The 20925-nt window shown below is 40.9% G+C and overlaps 1 protein-coding gene across 5 annotated transcripts in view; it reads right to left on the bottom strand.

Moving 5' to 3' along the window:
* LOC306801035 (putative RNA-binding protein Luc7-like 2) overlaps window positions 1-20925 on the bottom strand; it is a 31544-nt gene extending 10619 nt beyond the window's left edge. Inside the window, exons 1-3 of one of the 5 annotated variants that reach the window (XM_079303667.1) lie at window positions 20298-20925; window positions 20087-20207; window positions 8128-8222 (exon numbers count right to left, since the gene is read on the bottom strand). In XM_079303667.1, the coding sequence (XP_079159793.1) occupies window positions 8128-8222; window positions 20087-20207; window positions 20298-20426 (345 nt within the window). In that variant the 5' untranslated portion in view covers window positions 20427-20925. Of the gene's footprint in view, window positions 1-8127; window positions 8223-8756; window positions 9218-9890; window positions 9962-17690; window positions 18088-20086; window positions 20208-20297 lie in introns of those variants that run through there. The other 4 variants (XM_079303666.1, XM_079303663.1, XM_079303665.1 and 1 more) reach the window with 4 other exon arrangements.

The following is a 20925-nucleotide window of genomic DNA, read 5'->3' as shown; positions in this document are numbered from 1 at the left end:
GAAGATGAGCTGAATGTTGGACTATGTTCAAGAACCAGGGAAGAAAAAGTACAGATATTTCAGTTGTAATCTAAAACTGTTCTAGAAGGGACAGGAAGGAAGCATGAACATAAAAATTAAGTAGGCTGCATCATTTATCAGTGTCACTGAGAAGAGTGCCCAGAATTTTACTGGGTAACAACTACCATTTTTAAACTGAATTTTGCATAAATGACAGCACAAAAAATTCTAATTCGGTCTGTTCATGGCAAGTCTGGTGACCAAGACACAGCAGCATGCACTTGACAAAAAACAAATTAAAAAACTCCACCCACAAACAACCACCAAAAACCCCCAAACCAAAAACCTAAACCACCAACCCCAACCAATTTGTAATGGAAACAAAAGTGAACCTAAAGCAGCCTCTCTGCAAAAGTATAATCATTGGAAGTGATTTTTATTTACAGCTTAAAATCAGCTTACTTGAAACCAGCACATCCTCTATTAATTCTGCTCATGGCACTGCTCACTTAATATTAAGAAGAATTAATCCTTTCTTAACACTAAAAGCACATGATGAAAATTGTACTCTGATGGAAAAAGTTGTTACTGCTGAAGTTAAATAACAATTTTAAATCCTATCTAAAATGATTAATAACTTGCATTGTGAGTTTTGTAAATAGAAGGTGAATGTTAACTCAGAATGTGCTGCAAGCCAAATGAGTGAATTTTTGTTGTGTTTTTGTTTTTAATAAATAAAACACTTGGATTTTAGTAAACAATCCAAGCCTCATAAGTATAGTAAAATAAACAAACTCCAATAATTTTAGTCTTCTAAAATTTTTACTGAGACTTCCAGTGAAACCATTAAAGTCATTCTATGGAAGCTTTTGGTTCATTTATGCAGAAGTTTCATATAGAGAGAGAGAGAAAAAAAAAAAACACCCAGATCGGTAAAATAAAGAATTTTGAACTTGAAAAGGTTTTACATAAACTGCATTCATTTATATCCCCTTCAGCCACCCTAAATCTGTTTTCTGGAAAACATTTGATTGCAATAGGGAACATCTGACTGCAATGATAAAGGAAAAGATTAGCTTTTCCTTTTGCAACTATACAGGACCTCAGCAATTTTGTTAACTGATGCAAATCCACAAAGACCTTGATGCTGAGCAATGTATTATAGATGTCTCTTTCCAAGTCATGCTGATGTTATTTAAACTGAAGCATTTTTTTCCGGAAAGTACTTAAATACTAGGAGAGCAATATGAAAGAACTTTGAAAAATGATCTGAAAATTAGACACTTGAAAATTAGCCAAAAATTGTGAAAATATTGACTTCATGCTGATTCATCTCTTGTACTGAATAAGGTCTTTAAGTGAAACTCAAGGTCAATTCTGTTTGAAGTGAGGCACTTAAGTTATAAATGCACAGATAAGGTTAGTGACACACTTCAACAGGTCTGAATACAATGACAAAAAGCCAGAAACACATCCACCACAGCACAAAATCCTCCACTATTTCAAGATACAACTGCATACACTTTGAATAAATGCATGAAATAAAATTACATCACATATTAAAAACCCCCAGAATTCAGGTAACACTACTGTGACACTTTACATGTGTTTTATGCTTCTTTCTCTCTATTTGGATTGGATTTAACCTCCACAAAACAGTATATCTTGTGATTTCTTTGCCTCTTTCTGGGAATTGTAAATCCAAAGCCTGAAAGGATAGTAAATAGTCTGAGCCAGCAAACTCTTCTTCTTATTCCTGTGCTGACCCACTCCATGCTGGCTCACCTGCCTGTGCTGTTGAACACCATCTGGGTAGTAACTGGGTAAAAAATATCTTAGCAAACCAAACACAAAGGCAAATTTTTCAGCAGTGTACCTTTGTTGAACTTGTTGAGCAGCCATACAAACAACGTGCTGACAATATCTAGGGGACAACACAGTAGTGGACTTCAGAAGCTGGGGTCTCTTACAGTATCAAGATGGCAAATTCAAAAGCTATTGAAAACCTTCAGTAATGTTAGTGAAAATTTTGGGGAACAAGGAGTATGTTATAGAGGATTCCTTTTTGTTAGATACCTCAATCACAACAGAAGAAATTTTGGCTCCCCTTCCCCACCTCTGACCTAGCAGGACAGCCTGATAAATACTCACGTGGAATAGCAGAGAACAAGAAGAAAGCAGGTACAAGACAAAAGGATTCTTTATTATTAGTTTTGCTGCTGAAGAAATTATATTGTTGTTGGAACTGCTCCTTAACACTGCCTGCACTAGTCCTGGGTAAACCTTTGAAAGTCTTCACAGAAATATTACTACAAAATGTCCTTCATGAAAGTTCCATGAGCAAACCGCAATGTAAAGACATAAAAAACCCACCATGATTAAAACTCCTAAATAAGTTTGCATATTAAACACAAAAACAGGCTACAAAGCACTTCTGCTGGTGTAAGTTATGCAACATCAAGCAAAGACAACTAATCTTGGAGATGATTCATTACAGTTAAAAGTCTATGTTGGATCATGACTGCCAAGAACCTTAACAAGCACAAAGCAGCTTATAGTATAATTTGGCTCATGGGTAGCTGCAAAGTAGATGGGCAGCAGATGAAAATGGACAGAAGATACAGTAAAACATATTATTTTCCTTTTCTACAAGTCCACCTTGCAATATGGTGCCAAGACATGTTCCTTCCCCAGAGGCAAAGAACAAGCATTGGTATTCTGCCACTTTAAAGATCAATCACATCTCAAACAGAAGATGGCTAGAAGGGAGAGTCATGCTCAGACACTGAGTTAATGGAAGGCTTAAAAAGAACAAACAGTTTTGCACTGTCAGTACACTAACTTTCAGGCAGACTTACACTACTTAAAAGTGATTTACAGAGCAGTTCAGATGAACAACAAAAACAAGAAAGGTGAAAATATCCAAGTCCCTAAGCTAGACATAAGTGAAGTTTCATTGAGTAAGCTAAACCATTCTTTCGTCTTTTTGCAGTTTTCTGTACTTTTACTGAAATTAAAACCTGAAGAAAAGCCTGTATATTTGGAGACTCTTTATTGCAAATAGAAGAGACTTTTTTATTGCTGAAGATTAGTCTAGGAAATCACATCCTTTTGTTATTGCTGAATTCTGCTTAAGAAACTAGTGCCTTCTAGTACTTGCTGAGCATTTTTTGCAATACTTTTTCTTTGTGTTAGATGGGCAATTAAAGCTGCTTGATTTCCCAGAGGTGAGGTTTATAAAACTGGTCTTTCAACCCAAAAAAACTCTGCATTTAAATGATTTAGTAATCATTTTTGTCATCCCATCCACGAAATACATAGAATGCCTTGGGTATAATAAAGAAATATGGATTACATACATTTTGTTCACATAGTGCTGCTTCAAGCAAATCAGGTTAAAAAAAAAAAAAAAACAACACAGGAATTAAGTAGGAGATGAAAAGGAAGAGCTGGCCAAGGATCTGGCAACAGACAATCAGTAGAGTTGATGGTCTAAATAAATGTGCACTCTGAGTAGCTGACAAATAACTGAATAGGAAGCTAAACTCTGATGTGATGCTGTTTCTGGAACGTTAGATCAGGTGAAGTTTTTCCCTCTTTTCTTTTTCAGCTCTTGAGCTACCTACTTTCCTAGCAAAATTCTCATTTTGGCACTTTTACAACTGCTGTGTTCTGTTGGCATCAGAAATTTGATTACTGAAAATACCTTATACAAAGGGCAGAAAGAGCACAAGAAAAGCTAAAGGTACTTAAAACACAAAGGGCTGATGTTGAGTCAATGTGACACAGTAGCACAAACTATCAAATACTTCTAAAAACAGCAGGTATTTTGGACAGGTTTTTGAAAGAAGATACTCTGGGCAGTGTTTATGTAGATATTTATTTTTAGACATAAAGATACCAAAGCAGTTCACACTCAGCAAGAGAAGAATTTTTGTTTGTTTGCTTAGAAAGATCAGACATTGCTGAAAATTGATACTGGAGGAACCAGATCTCTTCCTTTACCAAACTGTCAAGGTACTACCAAGGTCTGCAAAAGAACACTTAACATGGATAAAAAGAAGCTGAAGACAGACTCTTTGCTGAAATATTCCTTATTACAGAACTCATTCTTCAGCTGTACTAACAATTTTATTTTGAACAGATTTCTAGACTTGTGATAAACCCCATCTTTCTTGTAAGCAACACATGTTTAGAAGAGGATTTAAGTTCTCTGACTCCACTAACAGTTAACTTTTGTAGGACTTCACTAACAAGAAAGAAATGCTGAGTAAAAATAATGCAGAAATTATTAAGTTGAAGTCTGTAGTAACCACTGAATTCTAGGTATCTTCTGAAGTATAATACTTTTAAAAAAGATGTTCCTCCATGTAACCATAAGCTCACTTCTAACGACTTCAACCTTCTTAGAATAAATCTTCACTACCAATTCTTATTATTAAATGAGATATTTCAGTGTTTACATATTATTTGTTCTTACTGCCTGACTGCAAAATATATTAAATTAACACTGAGGCTGATAACCATGCAGAAAGTAACAACCACCACTTCATCTCAATAAATTAAACCCATTAAAATGGAATGTGGAATGTGAAATGGAATCAGTTCACCTTCCTGGTCCTGGCCAAAGAAATTAAGAATACATTTCAGGAGACTGAGATGATCACTTGAGAGGACAGCAGTGCACTTTACAATTCATCACCACTGGGCTGAAGGCTTCAAACTGAGGTAGCTTATGCAAACCTAATTTAATTTGATTTGCTAAGCTGAAGCAGTTCACATGATTGAATCAGTCCTGAACTGAAAAGCTGATACCCTCAGATACAATGCCTTCTAACAGCTCCTAATGTTTTTGCTAGAAGTACATCCTAAAATCACAGTCACACCCCAACAACAAGTTTTAAGCATGCAAAATAGTTCCAGAGCCAGTGGGACTACTGGCAAATAAATAAACTACAGATTAAAACTCCTTACTAACACCTATCTGCACATGTGTGAACTACCCAAACTTCTCTCTCTTACACAGTAAAACAAGATACAGACATTCAGTGAGCCTAAATGGATTCAGGCCACCGTGAGAGGGATACCCATGGGCAGGTGAAATCCATCTTTTTCTAAGCTCCACTGCCTAGATAATTTCTGACTTCAGTGCAAGCTTCAACATGCAGCTCCTCAGCTGAAATCTAAATTTAGATGTCTTAATCTAGAGCTGAATTCCACTCTTAATAAGATTAAAGTTAATAATGTATTCAAGTATATTGCTAAAACCAAGGTCTTAAATAATGTGGTTTTAGTCAGTAAGAGTTCTGAAGAGCTGCATACAATAAATCTAGGAACATTTAAAGATATGCTTAACTGCAGGGTGAGCCAACAGAGACTATTTTCAGGTCTGTAATAAACAAAATGCAAGAAGTAAATCTTCTCAACAAATACACTTAAATACAAAGTTAATTCACTGAGCAGATAGTTTGTGAACCATCGTTTGCAAGACCACATCAGGACACTGATACTTAATAATAGCCTTATTAAAGGTATTAGTTTAAATCTTCCCACCTTGTCATTTTCATTAGTACTCTGCTATGCATTCAGAAATATACAAAGATAGAGAAAGAACACACATCTTGCAAAATCTGCAGAAGACAGCACAGACCTTACTTACATCCAGAGAATATTGCTTAACAGGTTCATACCATTATGGGGGAGTCATCTGACTCCCACGTATACAGGTTCAGTCCCCAGTCTCATAAAATATGGATTAAAAAAAATAAAAAATGCTAGCTGTAAGTAGGAAAATTATTCAGTGTCTGAGCAGTCAAGATTTACAAAGTCTTACTAAATTCTCATTATAAAATGTTCAGCTCAAAATGACTGAGCAAATTCTTAAACCACTGACTTACATATGTAAACTAGTGTCCATTAACATCATTAACACAAAATCACCTCCACCAGACAGACACTTCTGACTGCTTGACTTGAAACTTCCAAATCTACAAATCTAGAAACTTAACAGCACAAAAACATATCCATAAATAAAATCCCTAAACAAAAAGTATACACACACTACCTTTACCAATACATACTGCAATCAGAGGAACACAGGTTTTTATTGTCAAGGCAAATCAAAGCCTTGTAGAGTTTTGGGAATTTGGCCATTAAGGGAAAGAACACACTAAAATAACAGGGCCTACTCATATGAGTCACTTTGTCTTGTGTGAGCTGTGAATGTCCTCCTTGAGTGCCTTTGAAAGAGTGGGTGGACTAAAGATGTACAGAAGTCTGCGTCTTGCAGACAGGAACAGTAATAAACAGTACCTAGGAATTGTAGATCATCCTATGACACACAAAAGACAATTAATATCCAGTATTTTACTGATAATCTAGTCAATGTAGAGACTTAATCTCATAAAATGTCCCCAGAGAACTTACTCTTTCAGGAGCATTCAGGGACTTGAATTAAAAAAAAAGTCACTCAATTTTTGTTACTATAGGTCTTGAATGTGAAGATGCATCAAGATTTTCCTAATCAAAACTCTGGAGAAAACTTCACAGTCATTATCTACATCAGTGATAAACTGTTCAGTAAGAGTCCATTCTTCCTGCCCTTTTAAAAACTACTGGTAAGAGAATGTCCATTCCTGGAGATCTATGATGAGGCAAAGAGCAGAACATCACACAGCCCAGGTAAAGCCTGTCCCCCCTTTCTACTACTTCCACTAAAAGATTAAACTAGTGACTTCTTTTCAGTACCCAGAATTACCTTGTGGAACACATTTTCTGGTATGATGGCTAATTGCATGAAGAAGGAAAAGACTTAAAGAAGCAGTTTCATTTAGTGTTCCAAGAGCTGCAGCAGAATCTGGTATGAGGCTGAAGAAAACTTCTAGTGAGGTCTTAAACTGTGCCAGCTGCCCCAGCCTACACAACTGACCAGCAGTGTAAGAAGCACTGCTGCACAACACCTACAACTTTTATAGTCATGACCAATGCCTTTGTATGTTTTGATAGCATATCATTATGTCCCAAATCTCCCCCAAGCAGGAGTTATTTTGCTCACCACACAACCAAAGCACTATCCAACATAACAGATGGGAGAAAAGAAACAGTGTTCTCCTTTTCCCCGTTTTGTTGGGACAGTAATGCACAAAACAATTCAAAATTAAACTATATATACATTGATACACAATAACTGCTTCAAATAATCCCTCAGACAGATTTTCCAGTACCTATTTTCCCCAGGGCCAAAGGGTAACAAAATGTGCCAACATCAGTGAAAAAAGCTACCCCAGGAGCATTAAGAACAGTAGGTACGTGGGACTCTGTGTATATCTCTCTACTATTAATTATTCTAATTATCAAACAGTAGGTTAAACAATCAATGAAACATTACTCATGTGACTTTCACAAAAAATAAACTGCTTTAAACATGGATCACAAGGTAAAGCACAAGCACACTGATAAAACTACTGGCATGTGTCAAAGCCCCTTGTTTCCTATGCTCAGGTAGTGGAACTTCTCCAGAGTGCATGAAAGCCCAAATAAAACGAGTTACTAATATGCCATAAATGAAAATTAAATATTGCTTTAGAATTTATGACAATGGCACAGTAACTGAATATTGTATAGTGTCACTATCAAATTAAATGGATCTCAACTTTTAGAAATTAAATTTGAACTTTTAATTATTTTCATTAAAATATTTCTGAAGAGAGAAAAATCTCTGTACTTCTTTATACCAATACATGTGAAATACTTTCCCACTACAACATGCATTTTTAAGAAAGTAACTTCTTAACTTATGCATACAATATATTTTATTTCTTTCTATTACTTGCAACTGTACCACTATAAGGACATTTTGCTGTAGTGTGGTTCACATACGTAACATTATGTGGTGTTTCAAGTCAGAGTAAACAATGAAATTTGGGTAATAATTTGCATATAGAACAGAAGAATTCTAAAAATTAACTTCAGAACCCATAAATTAGCTGTGTATGACAGTCCCTCTGAACTACCAGAGAGTGCTAGACAGTTCCTGCAAATCATTAAATTTAAAGAAATACTACAAAGAACAAATATAATTCAATTTCTCCACTTTTATCTAAATAAACATGAGATTTAGCTACATACAGTTCCAGAGAGCACATCATGAGGGCAGCAGTTGAGAAGGTGGCTCTTGCACACTCGGTCATCACTGAATTTGATTCGCTGACGGGTTGTGTCACCTGCAATATAGAAATGAGCACGTTCCAGGTCAGAAATCTGTGGCAATCAGACACGTTCTGCAGGCTACATGCAAAGCATTAACAGTGCCCTGTCACATACTGAAGGTCTAAGGGAACTAGAACTCAAAACACTCTCTGCTTCTTTGTCAAATAACACCAAAACCACAAATGTGTTTTAATGCTCTATAATGCTATTTAAAAATCCTCTGACACTTCCCCTTCAAAAATGCAGCAGGAAAAGTGCTTGAAACAAGGAAGTCAGTATTAGCTTAAAATCACTTTGATACAATAGCATTTGTTAAATGAGCTATATAATGCTCTGTTCAGACTTTGCATGAAACAGTGCCGTATTTCTAGGCAAAAATTAGCATATCAAAGCAGCTTCATAAACACAAAATGATACACATTGAGTCTTCACCAAATCCCACCTGATACTCATTCTATGATTTTGCTCTTGGATGCAATGCACCCTTTAACATCTGATGGGAGTAGCATAGAGAGTTGACAGAAGAATGATTTTAAATGCTTACAAACCTGAAAAAAAAAGACGAGTCAAACATATGGGCATAACCTATATGCAAAATATTTTTGAGGTGTTTGCATATCTCCATATGATAAACCTTTTTTCCTTTTTCTTCTACATGCTGTTTGTTGGGCTGGAACATCTTAATTGTATCTTCATTGTGACAGGTTGCAGCTCCTGGATCAGCAGAAGCATCAACCTGCCCAGACACTGAGGTCCAATTGTGAGTTTAAATAACCCCTTCTTGGAGCAAGACCTGAAGTCTTCAGAACAAAATACCAGCTGGTATTCTGGGGATGAGGGCTGAACACTTTTCCCTTTGAGTCAAAACATAATTGTCACTGTTTGAAATTCAGAAGAGATCCGTGCAGTGGCTCTCTTCTCGTTAAAACACAGGCATGATAAAACACCTCAAACTCTCTAAGGATGCAGCCTTTTTTTTTTTTAACATAACAATTTGATATGATCTCTTATCATTGAAAACCTACTGGTGAATTACTGAAGCAAGAAGGGCTGCTGGGTAAAAAGGGACATACAGTGAGCTCAGATAGCAGCCTTTTCCATTTCATCAAATATTTCAAAGACTGCAGATATGTCTTGCAGTTATTGAAGTTTTTTTATGGCTTCATGATTTGAAACTCTGAACTAAATTTGAGTCTCTTAAACAATTCAAGAAGCCATATTCATTACCAAGGTTAACTACAGAGAGGAATGAAAAACCCATATCATTTTAGACAAACCTTTCTTGCTATTATGTAATTAGATTTAAAAATATCAGTTCTGTGGATAGGATGCTAATATGTAACATTTTCAGATTATTAAGCAAACAAAAGCCTTCATAAACAACACATGCTTAATTTGCCTGCAGGATACAACAGGTAAAACCTGTAACTCGCACACCAAAGAGCTTCAAAGCAGTTCAACAATAGGTTTTCTAGAGAGCAACCTCACTGCTTGGTTATATCTACACTACCTAAAATTTAGAGTAATCCCTTTGTAATCATGCCTGCTACTGCAGTAAAGAGTTTTGCACTTCTCTTTTGGTTTTTTTCTTCTTTTTAGGAGGTGGATCTTTATTTTTTTAAACACATAACTGCGTTTGTTCCACATTCATTAACACATCTGAAAAGTTATTGATAACTCACGGCTCGGCGAATGCGGGGCCTTTCTGACACTCCCTTGCAGATTGATGTAGGCAGGCAAAGATACATTGAACCTTTATAAATAAAACAAGGGGCCAGATTGTTCAGTTTGTATAGAATAATAGACTCTGCCAGCAATTTTAACACAGCATCCAGAAATACATGTTGACTGTAAGATTCTTCTATATAAAGACACATCAACAAAATAAAGTACTTCAACAAAACCCCACAGCTGATGGCCTAATAGTACTAACCTATCAGGAGTCAAGGTGTTACCAAGACCAGAAAATTGCTGAAAAACTCAGGTTCCTTAAGTAAAGTTGGCAAACAGCATTTGCAGACATTACCTCCAAATAGCTTTTTCCACACATCTACCACAACTAAGTACTGATACTAGAGCTGAAATGCAGTCCTTTTTCATCACAGTGGCTAACTTGATAATCACAACTACCAACCTGAGGAAGACAGCATAGAGAGGAAAAAAAAGTGGCAGCAGCTGATCAACAACAGCCTCAAGAATACTTTACACATTTGTATTTATATTTTAAACATTCATTCTTTCTCCACTGTGCCTTTATTCAAGCATTTAAAAATCTTGCAGAAAGTTCCCCTTACAAATATGATTTGGGCATTTACATTTTCTTTTCTACAAAAAGCAATTTTATACATTTGCATTTCTTTTTAATATATGTTGTTTCAGAAGGAAAAGTTTTTTAAAAAGAAAAGGTGTCATATACCACATTATAACAGTGACTGACTGTTGTGTCCCTCTGGCAGCTCATTTGCAAGTCTGATAGCCTCAGAAAAAAAAAATGCTTTTATTTCTTCATGAATTTTGTGAGCTCCAATATTCCTAAATAGTGCACACTTCTTGGCAAAGACAGAAGATTTATTCTGCTCCTGACCTACAGAGGAATCATCCTGAGTGGGTGATGGCCTGGAATCTACATAGGTTGCTGGGGTGGGAAGAGCAAAATCTATGGATCCACTACACACCTGACACTCTGCCTACAGCAAATTAGATTCATGCAGATGCCTTCTAAGAACTAAAACACCACAAACACATGTATTCTTAAGCCAAGGACTTCTGCAATGCAGCAGGTAACCAAGATGCTGCTTCTGCTTGTCAAACTGTAGGGAAGTTGATACCTTCTTTGTATTGTCAAACAAACATGTGAGTGCTAAATCTAAATACTGAGTATAAAAAAAAAAAAAAAAAGTTTTATATATTCTGTAATAAGAAAATAATACACCCAGGCAACAAGTAGCTGCAGCCACCTAAGTTTTAGAAGTATTCTTGAGCATTTATGAAGAAGACACTATCACTGATATTTCAGACCTTATTTCAAATTCTATTTTAATAGGTGAATAATTAAATTAACTCAGAATAGCAGCTTGTTTAACCCTGCCTCTGAAGAATAGCAGAATATTCAACTACTTGATCTTTAAGACTCATGCTCATTAAAAAAATGAAAGTAATTTACCAGGGCATTACAGGAGCCAACATCCATTACTCTAAGTAATCCCTGTGCTTCCAATTAGATTTTTTCCATTAAGAGCAAAATCATGTGTTTGATAAAATTTATATAGAGAAAAGACAAATTAGATTTTCTCCAAGAAGCACCAGCTTTAGCTTTACTTAAAGTACCTGTCCCAAACCACATTTCTCTAAGAGATTACTTTTCAGTAAACTGAGAACTGTGAAACAGAACTGAAAAGAAAAAAACAAAACACCAAGGAAACTTCTCTACTTGCACATTTCATATCCTTTACAAGCATAAGGAAACTGCACACAAGATACACAAATATTCAAGAGATTTTGGCAATAATGCAAACTTTCTAAAGGAGTTTTCTATTTTGTATAAAACATACTGACTACAAAACTAATGTCAATATTCAAGACCAGTGCATACTGCTGATTGAGGAACATCCAGAGGTTAAGCTTACAATATGCACTTGTACTACACAACTCACTTTGAACTCCCAAGCCTAATCTATTAACAAGCCACCACAAAGTCATTCCTGTTCAGTATAATTTAATCACAAACCAGCAGAATGAACACTTATGCATCAACAATGCTTAGCACAGTAACATGCTTGTAACAATGACTTCTTTGATCCAGCATTTCATACAATTCTGATGTCCCCTAATACAGTACTGTCAACAACCCCAAAGCACTGATGAGAATTACCCTTTATAATCCAACTGTAACCTCTAATTGTAAACCAGTGGTGCAATCCATGCAAAGGAAACAAATTTAATTTTCATGATGTTGACTTTCTTGATTAAGATAACCATTTTTTGTTAATGTAACTTGCACAGAAATTTTTGAAGCATGAGTCCCAACATGTTGGCAAGGGACTCTGCAAGGTTTTCTCAAAGAGAGCTACTAACTGGGTGGAGTATGTGTTTAAAAACTGTATCAAATTCCACCCGCAAAGCAATTCCTGCCTAACCAGTATCCAACACCATTATTTAACTGAGGCTTATGCAGGCACAGAAGATCCTGTTCCTGCTGCACAGAGAATTGCCAGCTAATTCTTTTACTCTTGCCACTAAGACTGGACATGTACTGATCCTAACACTTCTAGAATAACACACATTTCTAACCATGACTGCTTCTGTTTTACATCATCACTGAAGCAACACTAATAAATGCAGAATACAATGAAACCATCCTTTAGCTAATGAAGTACAAGTGGAGCAAATATAGGAATGGTTTTCTTTGAGGTGTGAATATGCCCATTTGCTTCTTCATAAAAGACAATTTAGTATCCCAAGTAGAAAATAATTCCTCAAGTCCTTCACTGTTCCTATAATTTTTAAGGTCTAAGATATCAGAACTTTATAACAAAGCCAGAAAATAAAGACAATTAACTAAACAGAGTCATTGCTCTTAAAATGCGATCACTCCTGATTGACAAATAAAACACCTTCTCATGAAGACTGTGTGCTGTGACTACTTTCAGAATTCTGAGCTGACTTCACTTCTACACTTTGGGGAGGTTTTGCAGAAATTCTTGTATATGAGATATTTTTCTCTGCCTTTGGTGCTGCTATGTATTTGAAAGCAGAGCTCTCAGAGAGGCCCTTGGCTCCCTAGCCTGGCTCTCAGCCTGGAGCTACACAAGTGGCCACAGAAACCTCAACAATGATCTATCAAAGTTTAAACACACATACCACCACCTACCTCCAAGCAAAGTGGAAACCAAAATCTACCTAACCCTGAAATACCAACATCAACTCTCCACTCATTGTTAAGTACACAGAAATTCTTCAATAATCCCATACTAGAACAATTAAAAAACGGGTTACAAGTTCTAGATTACACCTCTGTTACCATATAAAGTGTGCCACCAAACACAGGATGACTACAATCAGCACGGGAGTGTCACTTCAATGAGGACAGAAAAGTTGCACATTACTAACCACTGCTAAGGATAACTGAAACATAACCCAGAAAAGCCAGTTATGATGATGGATGCAACAGATGCAAAAAGATGCACAAACTTCAAAGGCAGAAGATGATCTACAACAATAGAAGTGTGTTTGCTAGTAACAGCTGAAGAACTGAGTTAAAGATTTCAAACAGCAGCTCAGCTCAAAAAACTAGCAGGTGAAACAAAAGGAGGTGCTGACTGGCACTTCATATATACAACTCCTGTCTAAAGGCTCCAGAGATTTTTCTGCTAGTCACATAGCAAGTATTTGTTAGGATGCTTGGGAGAACCTTTCCATGACCACATGTAAGTCTCAGAAGCATGCACATATTCACCTGTCTCATAAGAGAATCTAATTAACTTTGCTAGATTTCCATATTTCTAGACTATAGTCTAATTTTGACATGGTGGCAATTATTTTAAAAACACAAGCCACCACCACATTTCTTTGCAACAATAAAGTCTTAGAAGTTTCAAGATGTTGTGTGGCACCAGGGCCATTGGGATCTGCTGAGTCTGCACTACTGTCACAAGGAATGATCCTGCTTCACCCTCTGCTTCCAAGCAATTCCTCAGGCTGACTCCAGCACTCACTCCTGCAGCAAGGCAGAGCATGTAACCGACCTGGCGGAAAATTAAACACTTGGGCAAGATAAGCTGATTCAAGACAAATTGAGATATTTCCCATCAGGCCTTTTACAGAAAACTTTTCAATCTCTGCCCATTTAAACTATATTCTGGGGTGAGGGGGGGAGGGAACCCAAAACCCCAAACAATCCTGGGAATACTAATATCAATTGTTAATATTTCACGCAATTTGTGACTCAATTTATAGTTATGATCCTATCTGTAATGTTCACCCCTGTTTTCTGGAACAGGGATGGCAAAAAGCAGGGCTTACCTAAGCATACTATTAAAAAAGGTTTATACAATTTTAAAGTGGAGAAACCATATTTTTAAAAATAAAAGTCATACATTTCTGTGTGCAATCTACTCCTAAATTGCAAACTCCTGCAGCTCTGGTCAACAACAAAAAATTCAACTTGAACTAACCCTTTAACTATTAACATATGGAATAAAAACTCCTTTATTTTAAGTGCTAATAGTAAAACCAAAACAAAAACATTAATATGTAAGTATATAAGATTAGCACCTGGTTTTCAGGCACTACTTATTTGGAAAACCCATATTATATATTCAGTAATTTATATTTAAAGCCTCTCCAGCTATGGCAGAAGCCATATGGTATGAAGGTATAAAGGTGTAAGGTATGAAATATCACTTTAGAGATTTTTTTTTTTCAGCCTGCATGACTACATTAAAAGAATCCCAGCTTCTTACTAGCATTGAAATGAAAGGTGCTTTTATTTTATTTTTTTTAAATTTTGGTACAGTCCACATCCAATTCAGCTTTCTAGTTGTCAGAGAAGTGTGCAAGAGAAGGTTAGCCCAAGTAATATTCAACACACTTTTAAAAACCCACGTGCTTTTATTTAATAATGAATAAATGCTTTTCCCAGGTGCCATTCAGACATTTATTTCTATGGACATCACCAACACAACTGTTTTTCAGATAACCCAGGAGTATTCTAAGAACTGCAGCTCACTGCAAGTGCTGAGCAGCACCTGCCAAGTGCCCTGGGTTCTGCTCTCTGTCAGGTGTTTGTCACATGTGCAAGGGCAGGCACGGAGCAGGGGGCACTGGGCCAGGAGGCTCTTCTCTAACACAGATTATTTTTCAGGAATATTCTTAGTTTAGCGGGTATTTTTTGAATCACTGTGACCAATATGGAACTGTGCATTCTAGGTGTTCTTGGAGCTTAATAGCAAATCCATCAAAACACTTCATCACTGCATCTTCCAGGCTTTTCCATGGGACACCAGTTATAATGAGTGTGCACACTGTCCTACAAATTACAGTCCACAGCTCATCTCCTAAAACCATGCTTGAGCATCTCATTGTGGAATATTCAACAACATTTTCAGAGCATGCTCATATTTTTTACAAATTATACTATAACCTAAAAGGGAAAAAACCAAACCAATACAAGTCCCTACATATATTCAGGCATGGCCACTGATTTTCAATTTACCTCTGAGTTTTTTCTATTCCCAATGAAGAGATAAAATGTTTGATCTATCTGTTTTAAAATGGGTAAGATTTTTAAGCCTTCGTATTCTAGGCTTCACAAAAAAACCCCGAACAAGACAAAAGAAAAACCTGCCAGACTTCGTAAAGTATAAAACTAAGAAGCCCTTTGATAATATTAAACAATATAAAACAAAAACACTGCCCAGGAAAGATTATTTTTTCAGAAACTACTGCATTTTAAACTCTACTGTGCTGCCAGGCAGAGCAAAATCAAAGGCAATGGGGACAAGTGTGAAATCTAATCTACTAAGAAATTTAAAAATTGCACATTTCAATGAAAAGCTGCAATTTGCATGTCAATAGAAATAGACTATTTGTCAAATGAAATATGAATATTAAAGAAACCTAACGACTCCAAACCCCACTGTTCTCAAGGTTAGCAATATTTCAATGACCTTGAGCCTGGCCTTGGATTTATTAAGCATCAGCTCTGAGAAAAAAGGTTCATTTTCAATTTCTGTGTACAATTCAGTTTAAATGATGCCCCAGCTCCACTAGACCTTTTTTCTTTTTTTTAAATTGGAATGGTGTTACACAGAGATCTTCAATCCAATCATGAAAGTCAGTTTTATAAATGTTCTTTTCTCCTCATCCTTCCCCATCCTGCCCATTTTGTTTAAATGCTTCCTTTCTACCCAGTTAGTTTCTGAACAGTTCAGCACATGTAGTTTAGGAATTACAGGGTAAGCACGAGGGGGAATATAATTATCAACACAATAATTGCCTTCTTACAAAGTCAGAGAAAATATAGCCAGAAATGGCTTTTCCTGGTTTAGATTTTAGTCAGCAAACATTTCTGGGCAGCTGTCTCAAGTAAATCACACTCTTCTCCCACCATCCAACAGAAAATACCTTCAAAAACTGAAGCAGTTCCTCCACCCCCCTTAAGCCTTCTGTGTAGTCTTAGGGTAGCACACAGAGATCTGGGTGCCAGCACTGGGAAAACTTGAGTTTCATAAGCACAGTGTTATTTTGCCAAGCACTCAGACATATGCAGCCACAACAGGAAGTATTGGAAAATCTTCTGGAGCAAGACAGAACCACCCCAAATTAGATCCTGCATGAAAACTCACTAAACACCCTTGCTCTGGAAGACAATCTTTGCAGAACAATAATTTAGAACTCAGCAGAAAGCAGTCGTGACACAAAGAGTATGCATAAACCAGCTACATTTACTCAAAATTCTAGATTATACTACAAAAGGCTATCATATCACATTAGCCCAGCAGCAAGAGATGACCAGGACAGACAAGGTCCTGATACTTCCCACATCCTACTCGGTGCATGGGGAAACAGGTAAGCGTTAATTCACCAAGCTTCAACAATTGGAACGTGTCTGCAAGAGTGAGTACAGACTATGAGTACCACATGCAGAACATTCAAATCATCTCTAATTGCTGCCTACCCTCGGGTGCAGTATTGTTTTGTTTGTAAGTTAAGAACCTCACAGCATAACTGGAACTGCTCTTTTCTAGCAGCCCCCCCGGCTATTTGGATTTAGGTGCCGATTAAAAGTCTCATGCTGACGGTCACGCACTCCGACAGGAACTGCGGGAAGCTTTACGCAGCAATACTCCCTGTGTGATCGCAGAGCGATCTGAAACCTGACCCTACACCTCGTATCTCCCTCTGGGTACGACTGCCTCCAGGTGTTAAACTTTCACTTGGCTGTTTAGGGATCGTTTTTAAAAGGGTTTGTCCACTTGGGTCAATCCCATATTGAAACAGAAAGCAGCAGCCATACTCGCCTGCTAACTGACACGATGGTTTGGGCCAGAATTTAGACAAACTATGACTCAAAACCCCACCCTGCTCTACTGAAGGGACTGTTGGCTCGGGGGGGGTTCGCTGTGTCCTCCCCTCGATGATCAGAATCTCGCAAGCTTGCGTGTCCCTCTAGGGTGACGGCGCGGGAAGGCAGCGCGCCGCGGCCACCGCCAGGAGCGGGGCTCCAACAGCGGCAGCACCGCCAGCGCGGCCGCCGGACCGCAGCCGGCGCCGACAGCTCCGCGGGGGAGGCGGTGCCCGGCTCTCCCCACCCCACCGCTGCCGGCCCCGGCAGCCCCGCCCCGCGGGGGGTGCGGGGAACGGGCTTCGGGCCTGCCACTCACGGCGAACACCGCCCGGCCCGCCCGCTACCGCCGTGACCTCCGGGGCTGCGGCGGCCCCGCCCCCTCCTCCCCGCCTCGCCACGGCCGGGGGGCACTTACCGTCCCGGGACGTGCCCATGAGCTGGTCCAGCATGGCGCGCATCTGGGCCTGCGCCGACATCTTGAGCGCGGGGGGGGCCGGCGCGGCCCGGCCGAGTCACGCCGACAGCGGCCTACAAGGCCCGAGGCGCGGCGGGCGCTCGGCCCTGCCCCTCGCGTCACGGGCGGGGCCGCTCCCCGCGGCCGCGGGGGGAGGGAGGGAGCGGGGTTGCCCCGGCCTGGCTTTTCCGCTGGGAAGCGGAGCGGGAAACTCGCCTCGCGCCGGGCCCGGTGCCGCCGCCTCGCGCCCCCACACGTTCCCTTCCTCCCGCTCCCTCCCGCGCCCGCCACGCGCGCGCGCCGGCGGGAACGGAAACCTGCGCGCACGCGCCCTGCGCTCCTCCGTCCGCTCCGCGACGTCAGCGCGGACGGGGCTCGGCGCTCGCTCATTGGCCACGGCCCGCGCCGCTCGGCCAGTGACGCACCGCGCGGCGGGGCTCCTGATTGGGCTGCCGGGTAGGGCCCTCAGGGCACGCTGATTGGCCGGGGAGGCCCGCGTGACCGGGGTGACGTCACGGTCTCCGGGTCAGCGGCGGCGCCTGGCGGGTCGGGGTCCGAGCGGCCGCGGGAGGGGACAGCTCCGCCTGGGGACAATTCCCTCTTGGGGACAATTCCCCAATTCTTGGGCTGACGGGCAGCAGCACCGCAACGGCCCCTGCTGCTCTCAAGTGCCGGCTGCAGTCGTGGTGAGACTGCAGTACCCCGCTTATTGGAGAACTTGCCTTGAAACTGAGGCTGCTGCCATGTGTGGCTGATAATTCAACTTACAGGGCACCAAAATCCATTTTAAAAAATCCTGAATTTTACCCGTTCTAACGGCTGCTATTTGTGACTCTCCCTTTGTCAACCGTCGTGTTGCCATCTAGTGCCCAAAACCCGTCACGAAGATCACTTCCAGTCGTCCACAAGCGTTGCCGTCTTCAAGGTTAGCTCCATACGAGTGAAAAAAGACAACCTCCCCTAACCATAACCTCACCCCAGTTATCTGTATTTTAGAAGGACTTGCAGAGATGATGCTCTTCTGTAACACGTTCAGGAAAATTTTCTCCAGTTAATTAGAATATGTCCTTGCTTTGCTTTTTGTTTAAATTTATTTTTGTTAGTCATCACTGGATTGCAGGGCAAGTAAATGGAAGAGATACCTATTCTTGTTAGAGGTGTCTCTTTAGTACCTTGGTATGCTTAGGGGAAATTGAGAAATTTTAGTGACTATTTACACCAACACTTTAAACATTTTAGCACCTTCTACTCTTTAAAGAGCATCTGTGTCTGGCCAAATCATCGCTGTTTCTTAAATTTCCATTTTCATTAAATAACACAGAACAAGCAGTGTGTCATAGCTGTTCTCAGTGTGTGGGGACATCCCACAACTCTGAATCTACTGAGCTGAAAAGAGGTTGATACTTTCCCATCCTTTTCATATCAAGGCTTTTCAAAATAATCACCGTTTAACTAGTGAGACACTAGTTAAGACTTGCAAATTGGAATTTTGGTCAATAGAACCCTAAAACTTGTAATTCACATCTCCTTACCTTAGCTGAGCAGCCCAAATCTCCCCAGTTTTACAGATCCATTGTGGATTCTATCCACTATACTGTGGGGATTAAATCACCCCCAAGTTTTAAATACAGGGGAAGGAAGAAGTAGACTTAGATAAACTGATTCTCTTTGCAATGCTTTTCTGACAGAACACTTTGATTTTCCCTGGCAGTAAAAAAATCTTCTCAGGGACACTGAGAAACAAATTTAACCATTAAGAATTCATGTCTCTGAATCGCTACTGCTCACTCACCGCCACGGGAAAAACCAAAAAAATCTTTCAAGATGGAAGAGGTTTGTGCCACTGCAGCGCTCGCCAGAATCCACAGATGCTCCACAGAAGAGACCTTTGTTCTTGAGAGAGTAGGAAATTCCACATCTACAGAATATGGCTGGAAAACGCTTCAGCAAACACCGGACAAATTCTCTCACCTACCGCTTTAGAAACACGTGGGGAACCACGAACCCCTGCAACCCCTTAGACAAGCAGCTCACCAGTAAGGCTGAGATGTTTTATCACCACAAATAACCTCTCTGTTAACTCGTGGAAGGGTGCCCGTCACAACTCACATTCACAAGGGCGAGATGGGCATCTGGGAAGCCTGATATAGGGAGAGGGGGCTGGTTGTTTCCAGTTATGTCTTTTATACCTATAACCTAAAACTGACAGGGAAGCCAGCCCATTGCAGTAGGTGTAGGATGTCTATTTATTGACGAATAAACACTGAACGCAGCAGTCCCGTCTCAGCCCTTCCCTCCCGGCTGCTGCGGCAGTCTGAAGCCCACCAGCCCCGCGACCTCCTGGGGCGAGCGCTCGCCCCGGCCGTGGTACTCGCGGTGCAGCGCCTCGTGCTCCCGGACGCTGCGGAGCAGGCACAGGTAGGTGGCGGCCTGGAAGTGCAGCTCCTGCTGGGCCCGGCACAGCTTCTCGCTGGTCACCTGCGGGGAGCGGCGGTCAGGGGGGCCCCCGGCCGGGCCGAGCGGCGGGGGCGGCCCGGGCAGGGGTGGAAAGGGGAATCCCGCGCGTACCCGGTGCGCGCGGAAAGCCGAGAGCACGTGGCGATAGGCGGGGCTGTCGCGATAGGAGCGGCCGGCGGCGTGGCGCAGCTCGCGCAGGAGCGCGCGCAGGGTGCGCAGCGGGGCCCCGAGCGCCGCCATCTTCCGGGCCAGCACCGCCCCCGGGCCTCGCCCTCGCGCCCCGGCAGTGCGGGCAGCCGAGCGCCGAGCGAACGATCGACTCGCCTACTCTCTGCCGCACTCCGCCGCCATTGCAGTCCTCGCTGGTCGAGCGGCGCGGCGGGGCCGTGCTCGCCTCACGCAGGGCCCTACGCCTGTTCGCAGGGCTGTGCCAACGGAACGGGAGCACGGGAATCCCTCCGAGAGGCGGATCATAGGGAGGGAAACCGAGCTGGGCAATGGGCGCGTCCCCGCGAGTTTCTGGGGTCGCCGCTTTAAAAGGGGCTGCGAGCCCGCTGGAGCCGCAGGGGGACGCGCAAGAAGCCCACAGGAGCCGCAGAGCCGAGGCAGCCAGCACATCACAGGCATCCTGCGAGGCGGCGCGGTTCGAGTGCAAAAAATGCACCCACCCCAGATGGGACTCGAACCCACAATCCCTGGCTTAGGAGGCCAATGCCTTATCCATTAGGCCACTGGGGCT

The sequence above is a fragment of the Erithacus rubecula genome (assembly GCF_903797595.1).
Source record: "Erithacus rubecula genome assembly, chromosome: 4".
Classification (NCBI taxonomy): Eukaryota; Metazoa; Chordata; class Aves; order Passeriformes; family Muscicapidae; genus Erithacus; species Erithacus rubecula.
This window is presented reverse-complemented; position numbering and strand designations above follow the sequence as displayed.